This window comes from Mauremys mutica, chromosome 14, assembly GCF_020497125.1.
Source record: "Mauremys mutica isolate MM-2020 ecotype Southern chromosome 14, ASM2049712v1, whole genome shotgun sequence".
Taxonomy (NCBI): Eukaryota; Metazoa; Chordata; order Testudines; family Geoemydidae; genus Mauremys; species Mauremys mutica.
This window is the reverse complement of record NC_059085.1, coordinates 28,258,319-28,282,845: the sequence shown is the minus strand read 5'-3', so window position 1 is coordinate 28,282,845 and position 24,527 is coordinate 28,258,319. Positions and strand designations below refer to the sequence as shown.

At 43.9% G+C, this 24,527-nt stretch overlaps 1 protein-coding gene across 4 annotated transcripts in view; it reads left to right on the top strand.

Annotated features, from left to right (window-relative positions):
- LOC123349360 overlaps positions 1–24,527 on the top strand; it is a 336,086-nt gene that overhangs the window by 2,740 nt on the left and 308,819 nt on the right. For 2 of the 4 annotated variants that reach the window (XM_044987356.1, XM_044987357.1), the window contains exons 2-3: positions 1,688–1,790; positions 9,857–9,907. In XM_044987356.1, coding sequence (XP_044843291.1) covers positions 1,698–1,790; positions 9,857–9,907 — 144 coding nt within the window. In that variant the 5' untranslated portion in view covers positions 1,688–1,697. The remainder of the gene's footprint in view (positions 1–1,687; positions 1,791–9,856; positions 9,908–24,527) is intronic. The other 2 variants (XM_044987355.1, XR_006573508.1) reach the window with 1 other exon arrangement.

The following is a 24,527-nucleotide window of genomic DNA, read 5'->3' as shown; positions in this document are numbered from 1 at the left end:
AACATAGTGCCGGTGTGGATACCAGTTAGGTCAGTGTAACTTGCGTCGCTCAGTGGGTGTTGTTTTCACACTCTTGAGTAAGGTACATTAGATCAACTTAAGTGGTAGTGTAGGTCTGCCCTTAGTGTTTATTATTGGGTATTGCATGTTATGGTAACTAATTTTTGTTTAATTTCAAAATAGAGACACAAGTATAATGTGTATTATGTTGGAAAATTGATTATCATCATAATTAAAAAATAAATTCTCAGGCAATAGAGGCAGGGTATTGAAAGAGTGATGGATAGCCATGTTTATAGTGACTCAGCCTGGTTCTTACTTAACACTAATGTTAGTCTGGTAAAGTAACCTCTTAACTGGATGAAAAGGGCTGTAGAGTGGGTATGAATTACTGCAAAGTTGTGCAGACTGGGCTAATGTTAAGAGATTTTCTGAATCTTTTGAGTGAATTCCATTTTGAGATTAATAATATATTTTGGTTTCTCTCAAAAGTCAGATCCAGAAGAATACTTAGTTTGGGAATTGGATTTAGCATGTATAATAGCGAAAGAAACTCAATCACCTTGATAGCAGTAAGCTCCCAAATTTCACGCCGCATTGCAAAGCATGGCAAGCCTTTTTTAACTGTTGAATTTCTCAGGAGTGCTTTGCAAGTAGTACCGACACTTGGATTTCCAGAAATAGATGTTTAATCAAAGTGTCTGGAATCATGAATTCAGATGGCTATTTGTTTAGGTGCTTCAAAAATATGATCTGATTTTAAATGAGTGATGAAATAGTGTTTCTCTTCCTCTCCCCCATCTGGATGATAAAAGGTAAAATAATAAATAAAGAAAATAAAGAGTTATTCAAAACACGAATTAAGTGGCACTCACATTACAAACACTGTATATTTTTGTATTTCTCTATTTCAGAACAAGGCACCGCAACCACTTCACCCACCCCAAAACTCTTCTCTCCAATTTGGCAAGATGCTTTTTTAAAAAAAATAAACCTGTATAGATAACACAGCTGCAGTTCTCTTCGTCATGTACAATTTGAATTATCACGTTCCTTAAAGTGTTTATCCAAAGCATTAGGATGAAGGAAATGCATCACTATGCAATACAATGGAAAATTTCTATTTTTAAACAGCAACATGAATATTGCCCCTAGAACCTGTTAGAATGCACTTGTGCCCTCTGGATGTAGAGCAACCAAATGGATAGTGGCAGATAAGCTCTTCAAATGGGACTCTTGTCCAGAACTGGAGAGAGATGGCATGAGCCATCTTTCTCATCATACCTTTGTTTCAGTCCAAAAGGTACTAGGGTTTTACTGCAACCACAATGTCTTGATTTTTGGTATCTTTCTTTCACAAAAGCACAATCTATTCCATGCTGGCTGATGCGCCCCAGGAACACCTCTCATTGAAAATACTGCAATGTGCTAATTTCACACCAACCTGAAGATGATACTGAATAACTGCCTGAATTGTTAAAAGTGGCTGTCTTCTGTCTCGATGAAAATACTTATTTAATGATTTAAGATTATCTCATGTGCTTTTGGTAGAAAACAGTAACTACTAAAGAGAACATGAGGGAGGTTTAGCTATAATGCAGTAATTGAAACTTCTCACACTCTCCTTTACAAAGGTAGTCTCAGTGAGTGCTGATTATGTTTCATGGTTGGTTTGTACCTTTTTCAGGAACCGACATATGTGGTCATGCAGTTTTGCTGCTTGTCTCATCAGAAGGCTTCTTCCCTGTGAGGAAGACATTGCTCAAGCGCATCTTGGCTTCACGTCTAAGGTAAGACATCTTCAATTCCAGGCACTCTTTGAAATACTTCCATCACCGCACCTGTCTTTATTAGGGTACTGAACTGCTGCATTGCATATTTAAATGAGCTAATACAAATGCCCTTTCAGCACTGCTGTCAAGCCAAAAGGTTTGGCAGGATCCTTGCCACATTTGGTCAATAGTTTGATGGGGAGATCCATGTTTAAACATCCAAATCCTTGCGTGGTAAGAGCAGAGTCCATTCTGAATAGTTATATTTGTATGTTAATGCTGTATTTGGTATCTAGATGCTAAGGTGCCTTTATGAATGTATTGGATGGCACTAACTTTGCCATTAAGGTTTAATTTGCCAGGAACAACTGCCTGCCTTGGCAAGGCTTCCTGCTATTGATCCACCAATTGCAGCGTATTGTCTCTGATTTCCGTCTTAGTGAGGCAAAGATGCACCTGTTTGAAGTTCATAGATAGCAATGGATTTTGCAGATGTAGAAGTTCCAGGAGCCTTAATTTTTTCACCATCTCATAATCAGAAAAATTGCTTTTTGGATAAAAGTTATTTAATCCTTAATCTCTCAATGCCCAGCTATAATATGGGGTGAATATATATGTGATGTGTGAATTGAAATGAAAGATGCTGTACACAGATCATTTGTAACTATTCTTTTATATCAGAAGTGACATTTTTAGGGCCAAAACTTATTGCCAGCTTTGGATACCAAGGGGAGCTACTGCCATGAAAATATTAATTTGTTTTTCCTGTTAGATTCACGTGCTTAATAAAATATTAGTCTGTACAAATCAGACATGTCTATAAAAGGTCGAAATATTTCTATTTACAATATAGATTCAGCCTTTTGCTCAATAATTCTTCTTTCGGTTGAGCTGTTATTCCCAGGGTCTGGTCTGTGGTGAATATGCCCTAAAGTTTAACTCATTAGAAAGAAAACTTGCCTTTATTAAATAATCTAGGGAGGAGATATCAGGTGAGTACTAAACACATTATCACCCATAGTGTGAGATTATTAAGGGGAACTATAAACTATACTTGCACGGGGATGGATTTAGTGATCCTGTACGTAACTTCTACCTGAACATCCAGGACCTTGTGAGCCAACCTCTGGCCTGACATACACCCTTGTGCATCTCCAATAAATTCAATGCTAGAATTTAGCCCATGAATTTTTCTTATGCACCGGTGATCATGGTAATGTAGTGATAACTTCCTAATATGTAAATATTTACAACATTAATCACAAAGCTGTCATTAATTTTAGCTCTATTGTATTCGAGGTTTGGGTATGCTGTTTATAGAGCAGAAAGTTAGATACTATATAAAACCCTTCAATATGAAAAATGTTACATTTCTGAGCAGACAGAAAATTACCTTTTAGAGGTCAAAACTCCCCATGCCTCTGGCAATATGGCCTCAGATGTCATCTGACAAGGTGGAAACACAAGCCCTTCATGGAGCAAACAGCCAATATCTGCACAATTCATTTTGTTAGGAGGTCTGTCTTACCATTGCTCAGTGATATTTATTATGTAGAGTAATGAAATCTGCTCCGTATTTATTAAAAAAAATCTTTCTTATGCAGTCTGTCTTGCATCTGATGTTAACTAGCTAAATAATAACTTCTCATTTCTGCAGAGTTAGCAGAGAAAGTAGTAAGTGAATCCTATGACATTTCATATGCCCTGGTGATACCTGAACTTCTTAGAGATGGAGGGAGGGAGGTGGGAAAGTGTTGGCACCTGGTTAGCGGAACATTCTCTTGCTGTTTCCTCCTTCCGTACCTTTTTAGGGCTGTCTGTTTGGAAATGCTCAGCTGTTTTGTGATGTGCAATTCTTAGAGAAGAAACATGGCAGAGACCAGCAGACATTCATTTGAAATGATCTTCATTCACTGTATTCTGGAATGGACTTGAAAGCAGGTCTCAGAGGCAACTTGTATGTACCAGTTTGTCTTTCATATTTATTTATGACAGACTTGAATCTTCAGGATGGCTTTCTATCAAGTGACATACCCGTTCAGTGTGATATGTGTCTAAAAATAGGTCATTGTCAAAGAACAGGAAAGAAATTCTATCAAGTTATAAACTAAACCTTTGTAGTGGAATATTAACAGCACATTTGTCTGTCTGAAGCTGAGACAATGAGGTAGTGTGTTGGATGTTCAAATTGGTGCTTCATGTGGATTAATTTTTAGCATATTAGTCATTTTTTTATTAAAAATAGAAAAAGGCTGGCTGCAGACTGTTCAGGTGGCTTCTTCTAGAGATAATGATTACTTTTGCATGGAAAGCATGAAAAGATTTTGAAAATGGCTAAAATCTTCCAAAACACGGGATAATAGGAATATTGGTCCCAGTTCCGCTCTGTTACACAGGTATAAATCACAAACATTTCATTGACTTAAAACAAACCGAACACAAAAACACTGTCTTCCATCTTTTGAAAATCACACAACTTATGTAGGTGCTTAAATAAGGATTTAGGCACTCAGTTTTAAAAATGTTATCCCTGATCCATAGACTCATAGGACTGGAAGGGACCTTGAGAGGTCATCTAGTCCAGTCCCTTGCTCTCATGGCACGCTCTTGATTAATAAGCACTGAATAATTAAATTCCTCCTGCTATGGAATAAATATTGTGTATCTAGCTGAAAATAAAACCACTAAGAAATATGGGCCTTAACTATAGTATGTCAGTAGGGGGTGAGGGATTAAGGGAGGGAGTTTTGGCTGTTCTGATTTCCCATTCACACTTATATTTAAGGATCCTTGGAAACAAACTGTCTAAAGGATCAGAATGCAAATTAATTCAAGTGACTTGATACCCAGCTATAAGTTTAGTACTTCAGGATGCTGGAAATATGAAATTGCTTTTCTGGTTGCGATACAGTTCAATGGCTCCTATTTAAATTAGGCTGGGGATCGAGGTATGCAGTATAAAAATACCTTCTAATGTCTACCTTAAGGTTTATTACGACTGCCAGATTAGAGTGACTGATATCTGAGGATTTATTCGTGAGGTTTGCAGTAAGAGATGAATAAATTGAGCATGATAGTGCATAGATGTTTGTGTGCTTTTAAAAAAAAAATTTTGTGAATGTGATCTGAAGTTAAGCCCACGTAAAAACTGGCAAGAAATAAAAGGGAAGTGTGACATCTGGTGGAAAGATGATCTTATTGGCATGCAGGAGTTCTGCAAACAATAAGCAGGGATTTCTTGTAAAATTTGAAATTTACACTTTTGAATATCATGCCTTAAGCATAAATATCAGTATTTTAGCAGTGAAGTTGATGTGAGATTTCTCCCTTTCAGCCCCTAATTCATATTGTCCTAGCTAATAAAATATGGAAAGATTAATATATTCTTAATGAATGGTGGAAAAATTTTCTGATAAATAAAACTTCTGTAGTATCTTTTTTTGCAAGGATCTTAAAAGCCCTTACAAACATTAAGTCTCAAAACACCACGAGATACAGAATTCAGCCACCTCAGATATGTAACAGTTCACAATGGTTTAGGACAAAAGTAGAAATTACTTTACATTTCCTAACTTGTTTCTAGAGCAGTTATAATGCAATATATTCTGGCCAGGACACCAGGGTTATCATCATTACTTACTCTTGTGAAAAGTACCATGGAGTCTAAAGGATGATAAATGACCAGGACGTTAGCTTTCTTTAAAAACATCACCTGCAGCAAAGTACCACTTATGTTTTTCTCAAATGCGGCCACTGTGGTTGCATGCGGCCTCCAGGGGCTTTTCTTGTGGCCGCAGCCTCCAGGGCAGTGGGCGTTGTGGGAGGCAAAGCAGTGGCCTCTCCCCCCGCTGTTGCTTCTGGATGCACCATCTTGGTGTTGGTTGCTGGGGCCACCAGCAGAGATTGAGACCTGCCCCCTTCTGGAGACACCTGGGGCACAATGCTGGAGGAGCAGGCAGCTGGTGAGTTTCCCACCTTCCCAGACTTTGGGCTTTAGCCCTGGAGTAGCGGGGTGGCAGACTCTGACCATGGGGCTTTGGGTGCACGGTGGCAGGCCCCAGGCTCCGGCCATGTGGCTTTCAGGTCTGTCCCCGGGCTCCGTCCCCTGGCAGTGGGGCTTCAGGTTCCGTCCCCCCACAGCCTGCCCCGGCCACCCCCATTGCCCCTGGCCCCCTCTGCCTCCTCCATCCAGGGCTTAATTTGTCTCCAAGTTTGCTGGGGCTGAGCAAGTTTGCTGTGAAAAGTGATACTTGTGAAAAGTGATATTAACAAATATCACTTTTTACAGCAGACTCACTAGCTAGCAATACATAAATCACAATGATTTGGACTTGTATATGTGCATATTTATTGGTTTTTCCTAAAGCTAATTAAGTATTTTAGGAAAGTGTGAGAGTGGCCACCAGCAAGAGTTGGTGGCTGCACTCTGAGGCCACCAAATAATTTGTCCCGAGAACCGCTATACAATGAGAGGTGCTGGCTCAAAGGAAGGAGTGGTACCTATTGAATAAGCAGTGCCTCTTGGAAGCACCCTGGTCTCTCTTTCAACTAATACCTATCTTATCTTGGTAGCTATGGCTCCAGATATACTAACGAACAGCAGTCTCTGAAATGGCATTGCCTTATGCTTCCAAACTGAGAAAATGTAAAATGTTCAGACTATCTGATATTTGATGAATGTATATTCCTGTTTATAGAGCATGTTGGATAAACACGCCAATGCACACTTCTGCATTTAGCACAGTAATACCCTTGACTGGTGGAGAATGGTGGAAGAAAGAGAGAGCAGGATCCCTACAGAAAAAAGAGGTGGGGAGATTAGTTGACCATTGGTTAGTGTCTTTAAACTCCTCAGATAAAAGATTGTGCAGTCTTTATGCCAGCAAAACTCCCCTTGAAACCAAAATAGGCTTGGAGCCAAAGTCTCTAAAAGTAAAAAATACTCTGCAGAAGAAATTCCCAATGAATGCAGCATTGTGGCCTTTTCAAATTGTTATATGCAGAGCTTGAGGGAGATTCTTAACAGCCAAGAGCAGGTAGAAAAACTAATGAAAAAGCAAGGTGAGTCACTTACACCACTGCTATAAAATCGCTTATCTGATCCTTGTGTTGTCTTCTCTCCATATGGTATTATTAATTCCTTGTTATTTTAAGATTTTCCCATTAATCACTTTACTGTTGTTCATTGCATTATCCTATGATCCAGTATGAGCCAAATTATACTTTCTAGGTCGAGCCCATCTCTGGTAAATACCCTTATCCTTCCTTTTACATTGGGATTTTCAAAAGCCCATGTGTGCCTTAGATGTACAAGTCCTATAGGCTTTTAATAGGATGTGTGCTCCTAAATCACACTGGTGCTCATACTTCATTTGTATTGCATACACAACACTGGGAGTTTAAATGCACCATTTTTCCTTTAGGTTATTGATGCTGTAACGTCAGCAAGTTTTTGTTTGCCTGTCTGCTAACTTCTTTTCCCATAGTCAAATTGACAAGAAATAGTAGTGAAAAACATGACATTCAAACTTCCTGTTTGCTTTCTGCTATACCTAGATTGACAGAGTTTGAGCAGCTGCATGTGCAACACATCTTGTTAGCAGCAGTGTCACCGATCTCCTTCTCGGGTTCCTCGATCAGCAGGTGTTGGGGAGGCAGGAGCCTGTTTCTGAACACCTCAGAAGCCAGTAAGGGGGGTCCGTGGGAAATGAGGTATTGGAGGTGGGAGGGGTTGTTGTTGGAGGGAGAATCTTGAAGAGGATTTGTTGGATGCGGAGAAGGAGCCTCCTGGTGGTTGCAGCAGAGGGAGAGTTATTGTGGGCGAGTAGGAATTGCTGGGGATTTGAGGGGCAGTGCCCCTATTTTTTCCTGCCCCCAATCTCCTTGCCTTGCTGCCAGTAGCAGCTCCCTGTTCTGCCGCTGCTGCCTCCTTGGTGCTCAGCCTCCATGCTGGCCAGTGCCAGCAGGGGGAGCAGCGGCCACCTAGCTGCTTGGAACAATGCACCAATGTTGCCCTCCATGGGCAGGAGGAGCAAGTGCAGCTGTCTGTCTGCAGCCCTGCCAAATGCACTAGGGCTTGAATAGGTTGTCAGATGTGAGCATCACTCCAGATGGCAGATGACTGGCAGCCCTATACAGGTGCACAGATAAAGCCAATGATGAAGGCTGGCCTTGTTGTGGCTAAGGACTGGACTGGGACTCAGGAGATCTGGGTTCAATTCCCTGCTCCAACACAGACTTTTGGGGTGACTAGGGCTATGTTACGTAATCGATCTGTTCTTCAGTTTCCCCCTCTGTAAACTAGAAGCATTATTCTCCCAGCCTCTGTCTTGTCTATGTCGACAGTATCCTGTGCAGAGCAGGGCCTGTCTCTTACTGTCTGAAAGTATGCTACGAACCGGGGCCTCAGTCAAGGCACTGCTATTATGCAAATAGCGATGTAACTGAGTGATCGATTTTGCTGCTTGGGAAGGACCACGACTGTTAAAGAGGTAGCTGCTGTGGGTAGAGGGTGAGGCACATCTGGCCTGCTCTTTGGTTCAACCTGCAGTGTAGAATAGGAAGCTTGCTTTTGATGGAAAATGTTTTCTAGAGGTCTGCCTCTACCTGTCATGGGCAGATATAAGATATTGGTGGGGAGAGTTGGTATCTTGGAAATAAATGTTTCAGTGGGATTTTTATCTCCATGTTCTTGTTCTCAATTTGATTTGCTCCTTGGAAATCAAGCTTCAGCGTCTGTTGTGGAAGATGTTGTCTTGAAGATCAGTTTCCGCCTTTTCTAAGCTCTACAGGTTAGGACTGGTATGCATAAATGCAAGGTCACAGAAGCTCTGTTGCTCCCCCTGTAGGAGAAATGGAGGGAACAGAAGGCACATTTAGTAACTGGCAAGCTAAATTCACACACCTATCATTTGCTTCAATATAGTTTAATAAACTTTATTTGGAATTTCTTTGTTAAATTGGCTGTGACGACATTAAAAGGATTGCTACAGGGAAAGGGTGCCATCCTGTTCTGACTGTCAGTGGGCTCAGGTTAGGTAGTTCAAGCCAAAGTAGATGAGAGAGTGAAAGTTTTTAAGTTGTGCTGATCTCCCAGCTGATTTGACGCTCCAACTCAGAGTATTGGACTCCACTTCAGAAACAGATTCAAGTGTCCTATTGGAGCTGGCAGCACTATACAGGAACACATCTGGTTAAGTAGTGGTTATGAAGCCATCCACCTCCTTTCTCCAACCCATTTGACTACAACGCTGTTGAACTGGATTAATGAGTGAGGTTGATGCGGGTATTGATTTGGGGGCCTCAATGAGTAATAATAAAGACTGCAGTGTGTTCAATAGCTCACATACATGTTTTTTTTCTTGAGCCTTGTCTATACACACAAGTTATACCACTGTAACTGTACTGGTATAGTTAGCTGTACAGTCTTCTAGTGTGGGCACAGTTATACTGTTACAACTTATTCCTATATATGAAGGTGATTAAGTTATACAGAGGCAGCCACACGACGGATTGTACTGGTATATCAGTAAAAAACCATACCCCTAATGGACATAGCTACACCAGAACAAATACTGGGTATAGATCAGGCCTCAGTTTCTTACTAAAATAAATGTTTTTTCCTTTCCTTTCCTAGATAAGATATATAAGCAGGTTCTCAGATAAAAGGTAGCTAGTAATTAGGTTCCCAAAGACTCCTGTGGGGTGGCTGAATGGGATAGGAACACTGGTAAAGATGACCAAGGGGTTTAGTTTTAACTTCTTAGAATCCATAAGTGTGAATACGCTTCTAGGTAGGGGCTCAAGACAAGCATTTCCTTTATTTAGAAAGACTCCCATAAATATAATCTATATATCAAGTGCACTTGAACCCGGTCCTTTTTACTGTTCTTTGCCTCTGGCACAAGAGCTACATATGAAATTAATTTATGCCTATTTACTTAGTAAACAGTTCCCTCTTTCATTGTATAGTTGGCTGACATGAATACTTTGAGAACCTTACAGGTGCTGTGTAATTACAAAGCACTTTACAAACATTAATGAAGCCTCAATATACCTCTAAAGTAGGAATTATCATTTTACAGTTGAAGGAACTCAGGCACAGAAGTAAACTGATTGACCAGCCCAAAGAAAACGTGAGTCACTGGCTAAAGTGGGAACCGGGCATGTGGTCTTGGTTCTCTGTTCTGTTTTAATCACTAGACACTGCTTTCTCTCCCATTCCCTCTATAATGATAGCTGAGTCAAACTTCACAAATATCTGTTTATGCTATTGATACTGTCACGGAAACCTTTTTGGCTGGTGTCTTATTTCAAATGTGAGTTCATAGTCCTGAAAATCTACATTTATATAAAAACAAAATCCATATGCAAGACTAGTGTAACTTTTAATGTCTGTTCTGTTCCCTGTTTTGGCAATGATAAAAGGGCAGCAAAAATTATGTGTATTCACATAGCGATATATAGAAATGTATGTTGAAACTGTTAATTGCATCTAAGTATGTTCCTGATATAACAGTTGATTTACTGTTACTAAAATCAGCATTTCTCAAATGCGGCCACCATGGCTGCATGTGGCCACCAGGGGCTTTTCTTGCGGCCACAACCTCCTGGACTGTGACTGAGGGGGTAAAGTAGCGGTCCCTCCCCTCCCTGTTGCTCCTGGATGCACCGCCTTGGAGTTGGTTGCTGGGGCCACCAGTAGGGGTTGGGCCCTGCCCCCCTCTGGAGACACCTGGGGCACAACGCTGGAGGAGCAGGCAGCCCATGATTTCCCCACCTTCCCGGGGCAGTGGGGCTTAGGCTTTGTGGTTCAGCCTTGGAGTGGTAGGGTGGTAGGCTCTGGCTGTGGGGCTTCAGGCTTCATCCCCAGGCTCCGGGCTGCACGGCGGCAGGTCCCAGGCTCCAGCCACATGGCTTCGGGCTCCAACCTCAGGCCCCTGGCCATGGGGCTTCAGGCTCCAGCCCCCTGCTGCTTCCCTGGCCCCCCACCCACCCATCCCCATTGTCCCTGGTCCCTGCTGCCGCTCTCAACCCCCTATCAGGGGCTTAATTTGTCCCTAGGCTTGTCAGGGCTGAGTAAGTCTGCTGTGAAAGGTGATACTTGTGTGTTTGTTAATATCACTTTTCACAACAGACTTACTATTTAGCAATAAATAAATTACAATGATTTGGACATGTGTATGTGCATATATTCGTTTTTCCTAAAGCTAATTAAGTATTTTAGGAGGAAGTGTGAGAGCAGCTACCAGAAAGAGTTGGTGGCCACACTCTGAGGCCACTAAAAAATTTGTCCTGAGAACCCCTGCACTAAATGATCAAGAGACAGGACAGTAACCCCAAGAGGGCCTAACTGAACAGTACAGACCTGGAAATGTATCTGCTGCCATCTCGTGGATTTAAGTCTAAAAAACAACAGAAGGGCCAGGAGACAGCCTTAAAGACCTCAAAAAGCAAGTTTATTCTCTGACAGCTGGAAGAGAGAACTCAGACAGCAGGGTTTCAAATTTCTGAAAATAAATAACCCGAGAAAATGTTCAACTCTAACATCAGCCAGTCTGCACATAAATTTCAAAGGTGCCTCAACCTAGCTTCCAAACTTGCAAAGATAATTTTAAACGCACACTAATTTGTGCAAGACCAAATTTGCATGCAAATCATAGAAATATAGGATTGGAAGGGACCTCAGTAGTCACCTAGTCCAGTCCCCTGCACTGAGGCAGGTTTAAGTATTGGTGTAAATAGCTTTCTAACTATCTAACAGATGCACATATTAAGTCTGCTGACACACACTCTTTTCCTGGTGCTAATGACTGTATGGGTGCTGGAACAATTTGTATAGTGGGGATGCTGAGAGCAGCAGCACCCCTAGTTCCCAGCACCTATGTATGACTGTGTCTAAAAGTGAGTGCATACTGGAAAAACAGTTTTGGAAAATTTGCTCCATAGAATATTCTCATGCATGGCACGATTAGTGATATTTTTATGCAATATTCTTCTACGGAAATATACCACTGGATGCCACTGTTGGTTCATGCAATAGCATACAAAATAACATTGCATCTGCTTATTTTTTTTATTCTGGTTTCCCTCTCACAACTTCTTAGCGTCTTTCTTTCTTTAATTTTTGTTCATATCAAAGGAAAAGAAAAAAATAATGCCCCACTTATTCTCTCCAGCCATGATGATACAGTTCCCACATCTACAAGTAACAAATTGTCGCAGAAAAAAAAGGGGAAAGCTTTGGGGGTGACACAGGTTTCTCTTTCCAGATGTAAAATCTTCCTGAGAAGACACGGATTTGGATGAAAGAGTAGCCACATTTACTTTTAACTAACTTGCTTCTTTATGGCTCTAACTCCCATGTTAATCATTCCAAGATAAGTGTGCAAAGGCTTTATCCTCTTACTATAAAGGGGATACAAGGCTGGGAGAGAGGTCGCTTTCCCGAGTACAAAGAATTTTGTGCCTGAAAGAATGTATTTTGCTTAGCACAAACAATTGGTGTCCCCATGGGCTGAGGTGGGGGGACAGATGAAGGTCATAAGGTAAGTTTTGATGGCTATAGTGTATTTTCATAAACTCACTTGATTCACCTGAGCAGCTGCTGTGAATTTATGAGAAGACAGGTTATGGGTGTCTTAGGAGATGATTTATGAGAAATACTCCCAGAAATGCTGTAAGTGCAAAAATCTGCTCCCTCTTTTTCCCTAATTTTTCACTTAGTTCATATTTTTTGTATTCTGACCATTATATTTATATCAACTCTTAAGTGCTGGGGGGTGCGGGCATAGAGAGGGGGACAGATGGCGGGAGTGAGGGACTTGGAATGCTTCTGGCGTTGTCCCTTAAGCCTAATACATGGCTTGTGTAAGCTCTTCAGAGCAGGAGCACAATAGGGCCTCAGTGTTTGCTAGGGCTTGTAAGTGGTAGCATACTGCTAACGATAACAGAAATGTGGAAAAGGCATGGGACCCTCATGGAAAGGAATTGTTCAAAGGGGTAAGAGACAACCATGAAGATCGCAGAAAGCAAGTTTATTCTCTGATAGTTGGAAGAGAGAACTCAGATAGCAGGGCTTCAGCCTAAAGGCCTTGGCAGTGCCATGGAAACTGTGTGTTGGGAGCAACATTTCCCTCAGGCTCCCAAGTCCTCATGGTTTTAATGGGGATTTAGTAGGAGCAGCATCCACATGACCTACATTAAATGGTTGCGGAACAGAGAGGGTTAAAATGTACATCTGTTCTGACCTGTCCACCCTCCAGTTAGCTTCTAAGGTGAAGTGAAAGGGTGTGTTTGTGTGTGGGTGAGGGAGAGACGGGGGTGGGGAGGGGAATGGACAGACAGAATAGCAGCTGCAGCCTGCTCCCCTGCTCTGAATGTAGAACAGCCAGAGTTAATTAAGCTACTGGCTGTAGATGGCTTTAGTTTCATTGCTGGGACCTGGGATGAAGCTTTGTCTAAACTAGGCATTGTCTCTACCATGTCCAGTTAGTACAAGTGCCTCTAATAAGGTGGTATGTTAAACAACTAGAAGCAAAATCTTCCAGCGGGGATGGCAAATGCCACTAGCATTGATGCTGCATAAACTTGTAACAATGACCCAGATAGCATTGTGTACGGTGACCAGACAGCAAATGTGAAAAATTGGGACAGCGGATGGGGGGTAATAGGAGCCTATATAAGAAAAAGACCCCAAAATTGGGATTGTCCCTATAAAATCGGGGCATCTGGTCACCCTAAGCTGCATTGTGACTGACCAGGAAGTTAGTATATTGTATTAATTTAGATCAGTGGCTCTCAGCCAGAGGTCTGGGGCCCTCTAGGGGGGCTGCAAGCAGATTTCAGGGGATCCACCAAGCAGGGCTGGCATTAGATTCACTGGGGTCCAGGGCAAAAGCCGAAGCCCTATCATGCAGTGCTGAAGCCCAGGACCCTGCCAGCCAGGGCTGAAGACAAAGCCTGAGCAACTTAGGCCTTGTCTACACTACAGGACTATTTCGAATCTACTTAATTCGAATTTGTGGATTCGACCTTATGAAGTCGAATTTGTGTATCCATACTAAATACACTAATTCGAACTTCTGAGTCCACATTCACGGGGCCGGCGTCGACTTTCGAAGCGGTGCACTGTGGGAAGCTATCCCACAGTTCCCGCAGTCCCCGCTGCCCATTTGAATTCTGGGATTTCCCCCCAATGCATGCTGGGGGAAAAAATGTGTCGAGGGTGGTTTTGGGTAACTGTCGTCATTGAACCGTCAATCACGCCCTCACTCCCTCCCTCCCTGAAAGCGCCTGCGGGCAATCTGTTCGTGCACTTTTCTGGTCAGTGAAAGCGTGGACGCCACAGCACTGCAAGCATGGAGCCCGCTGCGATCCTCGCCGTTTTCTCCTCCTCGCACTTTATCGTCCACCTCTTCCACATTCAGCTGCTGAGAAATTGGGCTACTTTTCAATGGTTCTGCAAGCACTGGGGGACCATAGGGGACGTTTTACCAACATGAACGTCGGATGGCCGGGCAAGGTTCCTGATGCATGTGTTCTCAGGAACTGTGGGCTGCTCAGACGCCTGCTGGAAGGTAGTTTCTTCCCGTACCACGAAATAACTGTTGTGGATGTGCATTTGCCTATAGTGATCCTCGGTGACCCAGCCTGCCCGCTAATGCACTTGCTCATGAAGCCCTATACAGGCGCCTGGGACAGCGACAAGGAACTCTTCAAATACCAGCGAGCAGCGAGCAGCGTGACCTGTGACTGTTCAGTTTCTTTACAGAGAAGCTGAACCTGCCCCTGTTTCTTTACCCAGTTACTGTTGACTCTCCTCTTCGGTTAAATACCCCGTTCTCCCCGTTTCCTCCACTTCCAAGACACGTGTAAAAATAAAATACATGTCACACTGTTACTGAGGAGAGGTTTCTTTATTCATGACTTTTCGTTAAAGGGTCGAAACTGGAACGCAGACTGCGGTGGGTAGGGTGTGCGCTGATGTAAAGACCGCCTCTAAACTTAAGGAATGACAGGCTCCTGCTCCTACAGCGGTCCGCATTGCCGGACTGCTTGTTTCAACGGAGCCTGCCATCCCTCCTTTTTGGGATTCTGTGTGCGGGCGGCTATGTGGCCTTGTGGCGGAGGAGGACGGATACAGATTCCTCTGCTGCGTGACTCAGCGGTCCACAACAAGGACCGCTGTATAAGATCTGTACCCGACCTCCCCCGCTAAAAAGTCACATCCCCACCGCCCACACAGAACCTGGAAACCACCTCCCATACCGACCACGGTGCCTGCTGACTGCACTGTGTGTGTTACCCGCTGCTGATCCGGCCCCCGTGTCTGTACCCTGCGAAAGGTGCCTGTCCTATGCAATTAGCAACGCACTTCCCCACGCACCCCATTCAAACACAGTCTTCAGTGAGGAAACATGACGGAAACAGTACTTAACAGCAAAGTATTTTTATTACTTAAGTACACAGTTATGGGATGGGACTGGGATTGGGACTTGTTTGAGTCCGGAAGGGAAGGACTTATGCAAACGTAGGGTATGAGAGCTTTTGGTTACTTGAGCACTCTGCTGGGGTGCAGTGACAGTATTCACGGCCCAGGGCGGGCATCCTCCTGGTTATTTAGGGTGAGGGGGGTATGTGACTTTGTGGCGGGGGAGGGCGGTTGCAGAGATACTGCCGGGGGCTCTGTCCTGCAGCGGACCTGCAGAACATACACAAGTCGCCGGAGCATGTCCGTTTGCTCCCTCAGTAGTACAAGCATTGCTTGAGTCGCCTGCTTGTGTTCCTCACGCCACCTCTCCTCCCATTCGCTGTGTGAGCGCTGGTACAGAGAGACTTTCTCCCTCCACTGCCTCTGCTGGTCCGCCTCGGCTAGGTAGCAGCCCACACATTCATCGAAAATCGTGTCCCTTGTCTTTTTCTTTCGCCGCCTAATCTTCGCCAGCCTCTGCGAGGTGGATGCTGTGGAAGGTCTGGAGACAGTGGAAGCTGTGAGATGGGAAACAGTTAGTTAATTCCTTGCAATGATACTTTTTTGCGAACAATTAACTGAGTCTAGGCTGTCTCTGTGAATTTTTTGTTGAGAACCCCTGTGCCTGCTGTTGCACAAATCATTTGCGCGGTGGATTCTGGGTAAATGTCGCCAGTCATTCCTTCCTCCGGGAAAGCAAGGGCAGACAATCATTTCGATCACGTTTTCCATGAAATGCCCTGGCACACGCCATAGCGTGGCAACAATGGACCCTATTTTGCCTTTTGTGTATGTCACCGTATGTGTACTGTATGCCGCTGATAGAGGCGGACCAGCAGCGCTACACAGCAGCATGCTTATGCTTTTGCATGACAGCAGCGATGGTTACCAGGCATACTGCACCGTCTACCATACCATGAACTGGTAAGAAGACGGTAATAAGATGGTCATGGTTACCTGTCCTTTTGCACTGCACCATTTGGTGCTGTCATAAGTGCCCCTGGTCGATCAGCCAGGGGCGCAAAAGCAAAATTTGGGAATGACTCCCCGAGTCAATCCCTCCTTTTTGGGTATCTAAAAATAGAATCAGTCCTGCCTAGATTATGTGCAAGTGTACTAGAGAACCACTGTATCATACAACCAGAGACCACAGCTGCTCTCTGTCCAATCCTGCATAAATTTTGAGCTGAACGCTATTCACAGGGTGTGCTCCTGAAACAACCCCAGCTGTTCATTCCATTCTTCCCCCAGCCTTCCTGGGTTCCAGTACCATTGTCCCCCCACTTGTGTGATGAAGTAATATAGAATGCATATAGACACAGGTAGTCGTTTGTGAGAAATGAGTGGAAGGAAGCCTCCAGCTGCAATGATAGTCCAGAGATGACATTAAGGGGTGTGGAGGAGGGAGCCACTCATCCCTCTGCTAGTCCAGGGGCAATTGAATCTTTTCTTTACAATGAAGGGTGGGGGCTGATGGATCTCAGCCCCCTGTTGCAATGATGAGGACGGTTACCAGCCATACTGCACCATCTACCATGAAAAATTAGCAACAGGCGGCCTTGACCGACCGGTCCCAAGCAAGTTGGTACGGTTGTCATGGTTACCAGCCCTTTTGCACTGCCCCATGTGCCAATAGGCTGATGATGAGGATGGATTTCCATCGTTTTGTACCATCAGCCATCCATAGCGTGGGGGGAGCAAGGATGTTGGTGTTGAGTGCTGCACCATCGCATCTATCTGCAGCATTCAGTACAGATACGGTGACATGTAAAAGAGTCAACAGAGGATTGTTTTCCCTTTAACTTCTGGGGGTCGGGGGGGTGCGTAAATTGCCGAGCTATGCCCCGTCCCACCGCGGACACTGTGTTTGACCCTAGAAGCATTTGGAGATCAGCCAAGAATGCAAATGCTTTTCGGAGACAGCAGGAACTGTGGGATACCTTGCGTCCTCGTTCCCCCCTCCCTCCATGAGCGTCCATTTGATTCTTTGGCTTTCCGTTACGCTCGTCACGCAGCTGCGTGCTGAGTCTGTGCTATGCCGTCTGTCCGTTTATTTATTAAAAATACTTTGGACCAGGCGTAACGTAACATTTCTTCCCCTACTTAGATGCAGGAGTCTAAGAGCGAGATCACCGTGAGGACAGGCACTGAAGGAGATAGAGAGCGCATGCTGCGTGAAAGCTAGCACGAACCACGGACCTATGCAGCCGTGCTCTGGGAGGCAGTGCTCCCTGAATACCGCGTGAAAGCCTCGCGCGGAAAAGTGTGCTATCACGGAGCACCCAATAAGGCAGCTCTCCCCAGGAACCTCCTGCTGATGCTTATCGATTAACGGCAGGAGAGCTTCGTGGCGTTCTCCCAGGAGGATTTCTGTTCTATCCCCATATATACAGAGACCTCCTTTTCACACACTTCAGATTCCTGTTATATTAAGAATAAAAGTTAACATGGTTAAAGCACTTACCGACTGCTCCTACCCCTGATTCAGGATCCGGGTTCCTGGCCGGGGAGGGTTGGTAGGGGATCTCCGTGAGGGTGATGAAGAGATCCTGGCTGTCGGGGAAACCAGCGTTGTAAGCGCTGTCGCCTGCCTCGTCCTCCACAAACCCTTCCTCATCTTCCCCGTCCGTGAACATCGTCGAGGAACTGTCCGTCGACACTGTCCCATCATCAGAGTCCATGGTCACTGGTGGGGCAGTGGTGGCAGGCTCCATAGCGTCCGTTGGCCGCTTTGATTTTTTGGTAGCCTTGTCTGGGGTCCTTGATTTTCACGCGGCGCTGCGTTGCATGACGGCTGTATCCTCAGTCTGTATCATGGCTTTGGAGACCTTCTCGTAGGTCTTTGCATTCCGTTCGTTGGAGCGCAGCTCCGAAAGCACAGACTCCTCGCCCCACACACCGATCAGATCCAAGAGTTCCCGGTCAGTCTATGCCGGGTCCCTCTTTCTATTCAGAGATTACATGAACTCCTCTGCTGGAGAGCTCTGCATTGCTGCCGGTGCTGCGGAGCTCGCCCCGATGTGCAACCAGAACGTCAGATTCAAACCGCCCAGACAGGAAAATGAATTCAAATTTTCGCGGGTCATTTCCTGTGTGGCTGGGCAGAGAATCCAAGCTCGGGCTGCTGTCCAGAGCGTCAACAGAGTGGTGCAGTGTGGGATAGCTCCCGGAGCTACTAAGTTCGATTTCCATCCACACCTAGCCTAATTCGAACTAGCCATGTCGAATTTAGCGTTACTCCACCTGCCGGGGTGGAGTACCAAATTCGAACTAAAGAGCCCTCTAGTTCGAATTAAATGGCTTCCTGGTGTGGACGGTTGAGCGGTTAGTTCGAATTAACGCTGCTAAATTCGAATTAAAGTCCTAGTGTAGACCAGGCCTCAGACCCAGGCAGTTGTCCTGCTTGCTACCCCATCCCCGGCTTTTATATGTAGAAAAACAGTAGTTGTGGCACTGGTGGGCCATGGAGTTTTTAGAGCATGGGGGGCAGGGATGGGGACTCAGAAAGAAAAAGGTTGAGAACCCCTAGTTTAGAGGAAATAAGTGGGATAAAAGTGTTAATATAACTCAGTTACTGTCTTGTATTTAACAGTGTTAAAAAGGGTTTGGAGCTTGGTATACAGACTTCAGCCTGCTTAGTACTAAGGCAAACACTATTAAAAATTCTTTAAACTTTTTTTATGAAAGATAAAAGAAGGAAAAACAGTTAAAGCATTTAAAATGTAAAGTATTAAATAAGGTTTTCATTAAAACAACATTTCTTCTTCCCTTTTCCTTTAGCTGGAAATCATTTTAAGAAGAGAAAACACCCTTGTTTGACAGTATTTTAGATGGTAATAACTTTTTACCCAAAAGGACAGAAGTTGGTTGAGATGAGCTGGAGTGGGGGGGTTGGGTAAGGGAGTGGGTGGTCCTGTGGGGCCTGTCAGGGGGTGGGGATGTGGATGGGGTCGGGAGGGAAGTCAGGGGACAGGGAGCAGGGGGATGGAATCCCAGGGGGTAGTTAGGGGCGGGGGGGGGTCCCAGGGAATGGTCAGGGGAGGAGGAGCAGAGGGTAGTTGGATAGGGGGTGCGAGTCCTGGGGCGGCTGTCAGGGTGTGGATACGGGTTGGGGCAGTCAGGGGACAGGGAGCAGGGGGGTTGGCTAGGGGGCAGGGGTTCCGGGAGGGGGCAGTCGGGACAAAGAGCAGGGGGGTTGGATGGGTCGGGGGTTTTGAAGGGGGCAGTCAGGAGGTGGGAAGTGGGAGGGGGTGGATAGGGGGTGGGGGACAGGCTGTTTGGGGAGGCACAGCCTTCCCTACCCAGCCCTCCATACAGTTGTGCAACCCCTATGTGGCCCTCGGGCCAAAAAGTTTGCCCACCCCTAATCTAGACCATCCTTGACCAAGTGTTTGTGCATCCTGCTCTTAAAAACCTCCAATGACAGAGATTTCACAGCCTCCCCAGGTAATGGGTAATTTGTGCTACTTCCCACGGGGAAGGGAAAAGCACACAGCCCTCTTACTCCACCTCTTTACCATGTGGGAGGGCCAATGTTTCCCAATAGTCATCAGTAGTTGATCTCTGTGCAATCAAGATACTGAGGGCTGTGGCTCCTTTCCTGTTTTGAGAGACATTGCTGTTTGCTTCCCTGTTTCTGCATTAACTCCCCCGATGATTAAGACCATTAGTGCTTCTTTCTGCTACATGATTAAAATGGGAAGACATTTCTTTCTATTTTGCTTGCAGCAGGATCACTGCAGATTGACAGGAATGAGCACAACTGTGCACTGAATTCTTATTTTGTGCAAAATAATAGTTCCGAATCCAAATTGTAAGAAAGGGGTAACATCATGTCGTGGGCATGCACTACTGACCTCTGAGGCTGGAGTAAGTCAAATCTCAAATGCATTGGACAGCGCGGCTTCAGCCTGGGGGTGGGGAGCTAGGAATTCCTGTGTCCACCACACAGTCTCTGGCTTTGAGCAAGAGCCTTAACCCCTCATCTTCCTCATCAGAAAAATGAGAACATAAACATTTTACCTGGGAAGAAGAATTATGTGCAGCTTGATCCTGCACTTCAGAGGGGCTGAGTTTTGCAAATATTAGCACAAAATTTAAAACATTGACCAGGACAGAGTGCAGGAGAACCCAGGCCTGTGTTAATGAAGGTGCTGCTCTGTGGCTAACAAGCTACTCCTGCCTGGTACCAAGGATAAAACCAGAGAGAACCTCTGATCAGATAAGAACCTCATTTGCATGCTGAGGATCATGTTTACGTCAACGTCTGCCTAGACACATCTGTTCTTAATCCACTCTCCACACACGCAGCTCAAGCTGAGCACACTGGATTACACCTAGGCTTTACCCTTACTTGCACACATACGTAGCCACTGCTCACACTTGTACTGCAACAGCCTTGAGTTTGTGCTGAGTATCACACAAGGATGCGCAGGATCCAGCCCCTGATGAGTCTAAAGCATTTTAAAGATGAACATTCAGTATTGGTTTGTAGCTGTCTCCTCTTCCATTGCCTTGGAGTCTGTAAAATATATATCTGCTGTAAGCCCTACTACCAGTGATCTCTAATATCTAGAGATCAGGAGAATCTGAGGTAGTAGAAGAGGAGCAGATGTGTTTCTGGAGCAGAGGATATGAGTTCTCTTCTCTGTGCTGCAGGCATGCAGTTGGCAGAGGGGTGTGTGTGTGGGTGTTTGTGTAGCCATGGTTTATTAGAGCATGATCCAGTTGTTATCTAATGTGAGCCTCTATTCGTTTGTCTGCTTGAAAGCCACAACTCATTCCCTTGCTTTTTCTTTATGACCTTCATGATTTAACATCAGTATAAATCTTACAGGTGACATCCTCATACTGTAGCTGCTCTTTGCTCCACAGTGGTGGAGCATAATTTAATTGTTTGTAGTATCTTCACTGTAGGCAATCTCTGTAAACGCAGTCTCTAATAGGGATGACACCAACTCCAGGCATATGGATTGTACATTCAGTACAGAAATGTTTATGGCTCTTTCCTGCCATATTATTGGATCCCTGTGTTACTCCAACATGAGCCTTCTTCTCAGGTATTAGGATGACAAGATATTTTCAACAGATCCTGGGCTGTAACCCACCATTCTTAAGTCTTAATTCTGCTCCTTAAGTCACTAATTCTGCTTCTATTGGTCCAGTTCCAGGTGAGCAGGTTCACTTAGGCCTTGATCCAGCTACCATCACTGAAACAAGGCAGAGCTCGGTGGTGTTGGTGCTTCCACAGGCAGATCCATAGGTCGTATCTTCCCCACCAGTCAGTGCTGAATGTATGGGGTAAAGGGTCACTGTAGCTGGTGACATCACATGGAGAGGATTAAAACTGGCATTAAGGGGTGGGATTTCAAAAGTGCCAGACTGACTTATGAGCACAAATTCCATTGCAAGTCTTGGGCTCCTAAGTCACTTTTAAAAATCCCACCCTAGATGGGTTACTTTAGATGAGTAAGCGTTTGTACCACACCTGCCTTTGCCCTGAGGTCTCAGTTATATATGGTATTGTTTTTCCTAGACTTAGGAATTCCTAAATTATCCTAAGTTAAACGGTTCCTGTATTTGTCCCAGAAGGGGCAGCATTTCAGCAGTGGATGAAATAATTCCAGTACTGCAAAATGTCTTGGGACAAAAAGCACTAGCAAATGCATGAGATGATGGGAGAGATGTACAGTAGGACTACATGACATTATTAAGAAATAACCAAACTTGTCCTATGGAATAATTTAGTGTAAGTCTGTATGTGGAATGTCATTTAAAACTTTCCTGGGATAGTTTTAAATTATGCACAGATTTTAAAAAAGGGGTCAAGTTCTTGATTCAGATAAAGCATATGCACTGCCCACTGAATGCAATGGGAGGTAGGTGAAAATAACTGAACAGAAATTGGACATAGCGATTTTAGAAGGGAGAACATAGAGCTGGTTGGAAAAACTTGGATGGAGCCATTTTCCATCAAAAAATGCAGTTCTGTTAAAATCTAAATGCTTCCTGGAATTGTTGATTTCACAAACTTAATTTTGGAAAAAAACTGGGTTTGTGTGGGGGTGGGTGGATAGAGGAGTGCATGTGGTATAATTCAATATCCTGTCAAATTGAAACAATGTTTTGATTGATCCAAAATGAATCTTTGTTTGGAATTTTCTTTCATGGAAGATTTTGAAATTGTTGGGTTTTGTTCCAATTCAAAACAAAGCCAGACTTAAAAAATGTTTGACATGGAATTACCATCCGCTGCACGGCTCTAGGAGCATGAGTGTAACTTGCTCAGTGTGTGTCTGCTCCCCTTTTGAATACTGGGGAGGCTGAAAGAGTGAGATGTGTCCTAAGAGACCAGAATATTTTTAGTGTGTAGAAGGCCTTATAAACGGAATGAGCTGCATTACTATTCTGCTTATTTAAAGTACATAATGATCTAAATACAAGGATGTACAAAGGTGCCAACTAGTGCCCTAAATATCTTCAGTATGATATCACGTTGCTGCTTTGAGGAGAAAAGTGCATCCTTTGAATTGGTAAAGAGCAGTTCTATTATTATTATTTAGGCTTAGAATGATTATATCTCTATTGATAAATGTAAAATGTCAATTTTGGTTTGCACACAGAAGAGAAAATATTTCCATCCAATGTAATCAAAATTCACAGATAGGCAAAGTAAGAAAAATGCTGCTTTAGTTTGATTGAAGGATGTTTACTTTGTATATTTTGACATGTTGATATTCTTTTAAGTTATAAAGCTTTAACTCTTTCAACTCTTTGAATCTCAATGTCTGTCCTTAAATGATTGCCTGACCTCCTTATTGTCTGCCCCCACAACTTCCCACAGCTGTGAAGATTTAAATAGATAAAAATAAAAAAGCTTAAATGTCTATATTATCCATCAAAATTATAAAAAAACCCCAAAATGAATCTGCCAAGCCTAATTATATTGCATACTTACGATGTTGAATACCATTAAAGTAAGGCTTCAGATTTTAAAATGCTCAGTTCTTACTATCCTCATTATTAACATCCATATTCTACATTAACGCTGCTGGCAAGAGGTGAAAGGCATCCAGGGTGAAAAGAAATTAGTTTCATTATGCAGTAATTATAGGAAAAATTGTGTTCACTGGCTTTAGTCACCCTCTCAAGTTATTCCAGCGCTTCTGGTTAAAAAGATCCTGATCTATGATGTTCAGCTAATGATCAACAGTTTTAGAAATGACATTTTCTAGCAGCACAGTTTCTGAATCAAGAGAAAGAAATGGGAGGGGCAGAACTGAGTGTTAACGTCGCAGTTGGCTGACAGTACAGTAAGCTCAATATGGACTCCAACAGGAAAACACAGCTGACAAACTAAATACCCAGCGGAGAGAAGGAAGAATTCAGCTCACCAGGCAATGCTGAATGAGAGTGGACGGGTTGTGTTTTGAGGCACTTACCCTAGAGGAAAGAGAATTTACCACCAATGAAAATTATGAGAATCTGGCTAATTTAAGTTTCACCTGGTAAATCATCACCCTTATGGACCTGCTTTTTATTTAGTCCAGCAGATAGGATGCATGGCCTGGAACAAAGCTGCATACCATACCTTACACCTACAACCTTGCACATCAATGAGATGAAATTGTATGCCTAATTTTCTTGAAAAATTACTGCATTTGCATACATAAATTGGATATTAGCAAATGAACAGTTGTGGGTTCAAGTGGTCTTTAAGTGTCTCAGTGACCATTTATATATGGAAATACTCTACTTGCACATGAAATCATAGTAAACTGCATTTATTGTCCATACAACCTTGCAGGTACAAGCATGCTTTTCTGGGAGGGGCAGGGGTGTGTTTGATTTTTCTGATAAGAACCAGGAAGAACCGCAATGAGGAGGGAGTATAGGGCTACAGGAAGGTGTATATGCCAGAGGATTGGAGAAAAATACATCTTCTGAGCCTAGTGTATGGCTTTGCCAGACACCTCCCATGTCTCTACTACCATGCTGGGCACTTAGGGCATATGGTGCCTCAATGTTTTTCTATTCTACTCACTTGGTTTCCGGATTCATACATATTTACACCACACCTCATCCCTGATCTCTGTACTGTTTCACCTTGGATTAATTAGAGGGATGGTGGGGAGAGTAACATCTGGTGCTATGGAGTAACAGTGGTGTCTTGAACTGGCGGGGGGGGGGGGGGGAGAGGAGAATCATGAAGTAACATGTATAGCATATCTTGACTCTTGGGCAGTCTCAGTCATGCAACTAATGCGCTCGGATACACGTTAGTA